The 8,585-nt window shown below is 40.5% G+C and overlaps 1 protein-coding gene across 1 annotated transcript; it reads right to left on the bottom strand.

The window, feature by feature from the left end:
* On the bottom strand, window positions 1-6,140 carry LOC143297996 (uncharacterized). Its single transcript, XM_076610637.1, has 4 exons — window positions 6,002-6,140; window positions 4,403-4,685; window positions 3,668-3,788; window positions 1-2,590 (listed from the first exon to the last, which is right to left on the bottom strand). Exons 1-4 carry the CDS (start codon window positions 6,080-6,082, stop codon window positions 2,434-2,436), a joined length of 642 nt encoding a protein of 213 aa, XP_076466752.1. The 5' UTR covers window positions 6,083-6,140; the 3' UTR covers window positions 1-2,433.
* Window positions 6,141-8,585: the final 2,445 nt, after the last annotated feature.

Genomic DNA, 8,585 nt, shown 5'->3' with positions numbered 1-8,585 from the left:
AAGTTTTCTTCTTTTATTCGTCTATCAAAGTGTGAAATATGTGGTTTTAATTTGTCATGTGAATACATGTGTATGAACAAGCGATTATCGCCTCTACTGTCTTTCCCTCTGTTGTTCATTCATGCTTTCTCACTTGTCCAGACTAATCCTCTTCACATGTAAGTATACTGTGCTTTTTCCTTTTTATTTCATCATGTGTGTATGTGTGTGTGTGTGTGTGTGTGTGTGTGCATGCGAACAGAGGCACGTGTGTGTGTGTGTGTGTGAACATGCATGTGCGTGTGTGTATGTGCATGTGTAAGAGAGAGTGGGGGGGACAGATCAAGCAAGAGAGTGAGAGGGAGGGAGAGACAGAAAGAGAAAGAGAGAGAGAGAATGCATATGTGTGTTTGCTTGTACGCAAAGTAATCTTCACAAGCAAACACTGCTTGTATGTGAACATTCCTGTTTCTTGTCCAAAATCTCACCACTCTGACCTTGTAAATTTAATCTTACTCTTTTTTTTTTTTTTTGTTGCTGCCTCAGTGTCTGTGCTGTTCCAGTGTCATTATCCTCATCCCCGACCATCCAATACACAGCCACATACTGGCTCATCTGCTGCAGTCATACAGCCAACCAGCAGTCCTCTTGGGGCTCTTTCACTGTTACTGTGTTGGGCAGCCAAGAGGCTACACACCATGGGAGACCCTGCACTGCAACTGAGTCACTCTTGTGCATGTTCTGATTCACTTTTAGCAGAACGTCACATACTATGTCCCCTATTCACAACAAACTTCGCTTTGCTGCAGAGTCAGGTTGACTGAGCTTCCTCCTCCCTCACCCTCCCACCACTCCAACCCCAAACCTTCTTTTGAAAATAAAGGACAGAAAAAGCATGTAAATTACACACATTGCAATTCATACAATTAAGACATGGACCACTGATGACACCATTTCTGTTGACGTTTGAAACAAAACCATGAAAAAGAACATATATGCAAGACAAAAAAACAAACCAACCAACAACAACAGTATATGTTCAACTACATCTCATTCTTTGAGTACCTTTCACACCTCTGTTCTCTTTCATTTTTTTCAATGAAAGCAGATATCAACAGCCACATCTCACATCATCTGCACACAAAACACTCACTGACCAAATCTGAGAAACAAAATACAGCAGACACCTTTCCCTTGCCCCACCTTCCCATTCTGTTTGCCTCCAGGGCAAAATGTTTGCAATTTAAGTGCAGCCCTCTACTTCTTTGTACCATCAAATTAAAACAGACCAAAGTCACTGAACCCAGGGTTCTCATAGATTTGACCTAAAAAAAAAAATTCATACTTTTTCCAGACATTTTCCAGACCAAATTAAACATTTTCCACAACAAACACCAAGCCAGACTGAAAGGAAAATCTGTCTGTTACACACTAATGTATACTGTGATTGTTTTTTAAATGCATGTAAGTTCTTTACTGAATGGTACTGGGCAAAATTACATAAAAAATATGTCAGACTTTTCCAGACACTGAAGAGCAAAGTGTATTTTCCCAAGACTTTCCCAGCCCTGTAAAAGGTTCTCTGACTTTTCCAAGACTTTCCCAGCTCTGGAAATATTTTTTTCCAAGACTTTTCAAGGCTTCCCTGTCTCTGTGCGAACCCTCCCTATGATCCATAAACATGAACCAAAACCAGGTGCCTAAGACTGAATGTGTTACGAACACACATGCACACACACACACCTGTCTCACAGAATGAAAAGGTATATCATGTGACCAAAATAACACAAGAATTTAGTCAACTTCATCAACAGTTTTCAGTTACTGAAGACATAAACAAGTGCAACAAATATCTGAAACATCAATGTGAATTTCTTCAATAAACAATAACTGTATCGGCTGCTTTTACCAAGGAAAAAAAGAGAAAAAGAAACTCAACTTTTTTTTTAAACAACAGTTACCAAAGTGAGCAACACATTTACAAAACCACATGATGAACAACACTTTTAACAATCATTCTAGTCATTAGATTTCAGAGTCAGATACCACATATTCTGAACCATTAAGAACAGAAGCAGTTGGTGTCCATCTGCAGCATGTAGCCTATGTATATCTGTCTTTTTTTTCTTTTTTCTATAAGAAAAAAAAGAAGAAAAGAATAATGTAGTAATACAATGAACTGTATCTGCATTTACACACAGTGAAAGAATAAAAATATCTGTGAAGGGAAAAAAAGTTACGCATTCACCCATGGCATATGACTTAAATTTTAAGAAAAAAAAGTGCACAATAATCAATATATAAAAAGTAAGAATCAATGAAGATAGGGATGAAAAATCAATAACACCAAAATCTCCCGGAGCTGAAGACTGTAAAACTGGTCAGCAGCAAAGAACTGCAACAACAACCACCTTCCTGACACTTGAGTGACGATAGTCTGTTACAGCGTTAGTGTTAATAGTTATTCAGATACCACTGCTGCTGAGGGCCCTGCTGCTGTCCATAGCCGCTGAAGCTCTGAGCATAGTTGTGACTGCCATACTGGTGATGGCCACCTTGCATCTGGCTGTATGCCCCCAGGGACATGTTCTGCTTGTGCAGTAATCGATTCCTGAAACACCCCACAGGAAAACAAGTTTGTATTTGCAGGGCTTCTGCATAGATATGGCCCTGAGGCTTCAAAAATGAACAGGATGCACTGCATGTTCATTGAGCAGGTCCCTGGGATGTTCTAAAGGTTTCGAGAGTGAACACATTAAGAGAATGAAAGTTGTGCATCAGTTTCAGTCCAACACCTGGATTGTCTGGTACTGAATTATTTCCCTTCACCATTCCTTGGGCCAGAAACCTGGACAATTATTACAACTATGCCTGCCTTCATAAGTGTGTAACAAGGAAGGTTTTATTAGAATATACAGCATGAAAATGGCCCTCCTCTGATGACAATCTAGGACACCCTGGAATCATGCTAAGTGAAAGAGTCCCTCTGACCGAAAAACGTGTTAACTTATCAAAGGCTCCAGTTCGTAAAGATTATCTGATACTGCATATAAATAGTAGAAAGTTTCCTTTACTCAGAATCTAAAGTTTCAACATTCTTGTAATTGTATATATTATATATATATAATATATTTCAGTGGTCCCTAACCACCATTATAAACAAAACTCATACAAGAAGATCAAAAAAAAAAAAGAAAAAGAAAAAAAAAAGAAAGAAAGAAAAAAAAAAGCAAAGAAAAAACAACAACAAAATCATGAAATATAAATGAAACTGTCCAAATGAAGACAAGAATGTCTGTGGAGCTCAACTGGGACACTGGCCTGGAATTCTCTCCAGTGTTGCAACACCACAGTTCGGCGCCTGTGGCCAGGCAACTTAGTTCACTCACAGCCTGTTTAACCCAATATTTTCCTGTACACATTGTATGCACACTGTGTGTTACTGTTAGCATTAGTGTGTGTGTGTGTGTGTGTGTGTGTGTGTGTGTGTGTGTGAGAGAGAGAGACAGAGACAGAAAGTGTATGCATACACATAGTGACATATGCACAGATAAAATCACCTGTACTGAAACACTGAAACAGTTCAGATTGCTCACAAGCTCTCTCTCAAACACACACACACATTATGAGGAGGTGTCTCTCATTCATATCTAAACATTTTTCTGGTTCAGTTCCCCACAAATCATACCTGCGTTCCTCAAAGGACTGTGGCTGCATGTTGGACGCTCCATATGCACCACTGCTGCTGAACGGTTGGGACAGGGGGTGTGGGCCTCTCCTCTCTTCCCCTGACATTGACCTGCTCACCCCTGATGTGGACCAAAAACAAGTACATGAACCACTACTGACATGAAAACAGATTCACTGAAACTGAAAGAAAATATTGCACTGATTAACAAAACAATTTACATCAACACTGGGTGCTTTTTTGTGATCAGGATCCGTTTTGTGTGTGCGTGCGCACGTGTGCGCGCGCATGCGGGCATGTGCATGTGTGTGTTTGTGCCTGTGTGCATGTGTGGTTTGTAAAGAGAATAAATCCATCGGAAACTGACAAAAAGGAAACTGTTTTTTATACAGCAAATTAACAAACAATGAGGCCAGGAGATGAAATGATTAACAAATAGTAAAGAGTGGTAACTCTCTCCATTCACAAGGTACACAACTTCAAGTCAGTGCTGCTTACGCTACCGATTCAGCTAGCACACAGGTAAATAAAAGGTACATCTTACAGTCGTGTACCTTGTGAATGGAGAGAGTTGTGTACCTTGTGAATGGAGAGTGTTACCACTCTTTATTGTTTTTATACACATTTTAACATACTTACCATGACCCACTGGTGCATACTCCGACAGGGATCTGATTCCTGTCCAATGCAAAACTAATCCACGACGATCAATATACACAAAATGTGTGTCCTTACCATGAAAAGACCGGGAACGATGGTACTCAGGTCCACCTCGAAAACTGCTATGCCCTCTGTCACTGTGGGAATGAGAGAGTGTGGAAGGAGAATCTGAACGGCTGCTGTCATGCTGAGAGCCTGTCCGCCCTTTCAAGCGCAGATGGTGGTTAAACAACTTGACCCCGTCCATGACCTGAATGGCGTAAGGGACTGACTCAGCATGTCGGAATTCCACAAAGGCAAACTTTTTGCATGTGCCATCTTTGTCTTTAGGACGTACAACTTTCTCTAAAGGGCCTGCCTGCAATGAGAATTTTATCATGGTTAAAGACAAGCTATGGTTTTCTTCTCTGTACCTCTGATTACAATTCAGATTTATGATGAAAACACACTACTTGCTCAGTTCTGCTATTACTGTTACACAGAATTTTTCACAATAAAATCATTAATCCACATCATCCAGTTTTCCTCCAAATTTCATTCAAACTTTTGAAACATAGTTTAACCCGTTAAATGACAGACAATTTTATTTGAAAAAAAAAAAAAAAAAAAAAAGTGGTGCTGTCCCCTTACCAGGAAATTTTGACGATTCAAGGGTAATAAATTAGAAAAAAATCTACTACACAAACTGTAATATTAATACTGAGTCTCAAGTTTATGATAACAATCAAAACTCTTGTTGCCATGTATTGTAAGTAAATACTGTCCCAACAATGACAATGTGGATTCAGTCAAGATATGTCAATCACATTCTCATTTACAGCAATCAAGCTTTTTGTTTTTACACCTAAGAGTGTTCCCTTTTCAGAGTGGGAAGCTCTTAGATGATACTCCCTCTTGCCTGCAAGTCAGGCAATAGAGTGTCTGCTGTGTATCTGGTTTGCCACCTCTATGAAAGTTGGTCAAATGATCAGTGACAAAAAGCATGTGACAACACATGATTGTGGATTAATGGTCACTGTCCATTCCCACCAGTTGAACACTGTGAAAAGACAGTTCACAGATGTTCATGGCCATGCCCCCTTCCATCCAACTTCTTGCCTTTATAGTACTGAAGTAAAACTGGAATCGGTCCCATTAGCTATACCCCATTTCACAACAATCATCTGAAAAATCTGGAGTGTCAACATTCTGGGAGGAAAACAGAAGAAATCTTGGACATGGTACAGTACCCTATCCAGTATCCCAAATGTGTTCTTAACCCCTTGTTTCACTGTTTCATCTCAAGTGTATGTTCTCTCCTTAAGTCGTTAAAACTTAAACACATTATAAAAAAAATGGGAAGAATCAATAAAAACTTCTTTAAAAAGTTTGTGCTGCCACATGCCGTTTCAAGGCCTTTACCCATACACCACTCATCAATGTCTCCTTTACACAGCCACATTAAGGTTCTTCACGAAATATACCGTTTAATACACTCGCTCAAAAAATGTTTTAAAATATAAACAAAACACTAAAATTGACTAAGGCCCTGACATTCCCATCTTCATTTCTGCGAACTAAATGTGGATTTGCTCACTTAGATCCGTGAACTAATGAAGAAAGAAATCGGTGCGAACCTGTCAGCAGATGTGCATGTACACGAAAGACACATGATTTGCTGTTTCTATCAATTACCTGCAGAAATAATTCGTAAAGATGATCTTCTGTCACTTCGTCAGCCAGTCCTCCGACCCACAGTGTGTTGTCGTCGGCCATCTTTGTTGGACTTGAAAGTGAACAGTTTGAGAAATTTGCTGAACAAAGACTGAACGTTTCAGCATGCAGACCATTAACAGACAAGAATCGGGGAGGCATCGAATGGTGTGTGATTACGTTAACAACACTATCAAAAAAATGAAATGAGGTAAATAAAAAAAAGATAAGTAAATAAATAGAAATGATATGATGATAATGATAATAATAATAATACTGATAAAAAAAAATGCATTGAGGTTTATCACTGAAACAGTGTATTGAGAAACTGATGAAATATTTATTGGAAAACTGAACAAAAACAAAACAAAAACAACAACAACAAAAAAAAAACAATAACAAACAAAAAACCCCAAACAAACAAACAACAACAACTCAACACTGTTTCAGCATCATGACACATAGGCCTACAGTCTCTTAGACAGAAGAGCAGTTCAAAACAGCAAAGCTTTGGCAATGATTCCATTCAGCAAAACCGATCAGCTTAAGAGCTCATTCTTTGTATTATCAGACAGGCAGACACTGCAGTGCATGGAGCCACTGAGCTAGAATAAGAGGTTATCAGTGCAGGACCAGCGCAGCAGTTAATGCGGTCATCAAAAGTTCCCTGCCAGCTGCTCTTCTTCTTCTTCTTCTTACACTTGACGACCAACATCAGTATGTTGGTGAAATATTAATTTCCTGTTGTCCACAACTAACAGGGTTAATCTTTTTTAACATACGCAGTCTCCCAAGTTAGTCAAGTTAATAAAGACGTCGATGTTCGAGTAACTCAGCTATCTGATGCACTTCATCAGTTTTGCCGCCTACATACTCCAGCCAGCTGTACTGATTCTCCTCCGTTCCCGCGCTAAATCAAATCAAGTTGGCGTCTACAAGTAGAGCATCGTGAAGTATTTCTTGTGCATTTCGTAAAATGTCAACACTGAAAACTGTATTTAGGAACTATCATAAACTAATGATCCCGGCCGTGCTGCCTCCGTAAATTCACACTTGCAGTCCGTATAATACTGATTTCATTCTTTATCAAATGTCGTGGCTGCAGTGGTAAGAAACTAAATCCATTCATAAAAGCAAATTTGTGTCTTCTACCTATGTACAAGACGGGCGCCGAGTGGATTAAGCGTTGGACTTTCAACTGATCTGAGGGTCACTGGTCCCGGCGAAACATGGTAACGGCGCCTGGTGGGTAAAGGGTGGAGATTTTTCCGATCTCAGTGCCATGTCAACAGATGCAGGTGCAGACCTGCTACTAGTAGTGCCTGAACCCCCTTCATGTGTATACGCACGCAGAAGATCAAATACACACGTTAAAGATCCTGTAACTTATGTCAGCGTTCGGTGGGTTATGGAGACCCGAAAATACCCAGCATGCATGAACCACGACAGAGTCATCGGCAAGTCGATGTTGGTCGTGTATCGGAAGAAGAAGAAGAATTTAGTGTAAAATACATGAAAAGTCAGTGACAGTGTTTCTCAATTTCTTTTTGACTCATAAACTGAGAGCTCTCTTACTTTCTGTACGGTATCTCTCATCTGCAGCAGTGTCCTGCTCATATAGAGGTATAGAACGATCAGCATCGATACTGGCGCGGTAGCAGTACTGAAGTCATGAGTACTGTACCGCGGCGCTAAACGCTTTCAGTTCTAGCGCCGACCTGCCTTTTCCGCGCTTTTATACGGTAATCAGGCTCTATTAAACACTCAGTCTCGCCTTGGGACTCTTTGTAAGGAGCTCTCTCACGGCCAGAAGTATGAACAATACTTATTAAAATCAAAATTTGATTATGTTCCCGCCACTCATCTACAGCGGTAAACTTTATATCAGTGTGAGCATTATAATTCATTTTATTTCATCGTCAGTAAAAACACTGTAACGGTTTTGTTGCACACATCATTGGACCTTTTTTTTTTTCTTTTTTTAAAAATCTGCCCTGGCAGGCTGCATATGTTACAATTAGGCCGTTTCCCAAGTAGGGCACTGAATGGCCAGCTGTGTTGCGTATAATATGTGGCCACCTCCGTCAGTGTCAGGCTCTTGTCAAGTGGGGAACGGGTCGATGTCAGTGGAAGGGTTGCATCCTCTCAGTGTCCCCAAGTAACATGAGCAAACCCAATTAAGCGGGCCCTAGCTTCTTGACTCAGGCTGGACATGTGATGCTGTCTGGGCAGTTGGAAAGAAAATGATCGAGAGACTCGCGGCTGTGAGGACGATAGTTTTTAAGGGTGTTTACTTCGCGAGTCGACCGCTTCTTGAGTAGTAGGGTTACAAGGACATTTTGTGCACATGTGGAAATATGCCTGACTGAAGAGAGAGAGAGAGAGAGAGAGAGAGAATGTGTTTGCCGTTTGTCACATATCATGATAAAAGTGGTCTCAAAATGTACCACGGAGAGCCCGGCGGATCGCGCCTTCTGTCATGATCAGCATTTTGACAACTGCGGGCTTCACAACCATTTGGAAATCCGTGACAGAATGAGCCGGCGCTCTGACAAGTCACTCATCC

This window comes from Babylonia areolata, chromosome 23, assembly GCF_041734735.1.
Source record: "Babylonia areolata isolate BAREFJ2019XMU chromosome 23, ASM4173473v1, whole genome shotgun sequence".
Taxonomy (NCBI): domain Eukaryota; kingdom Metazoa; phylum Mollusca; class Gastropoda; order Neogastropoda; family Buccinidae; genus Babylonia; species Babylonia areolata.
This window is presented reverse-complemented; position numbering and strand designations above follow the sequence as displayed.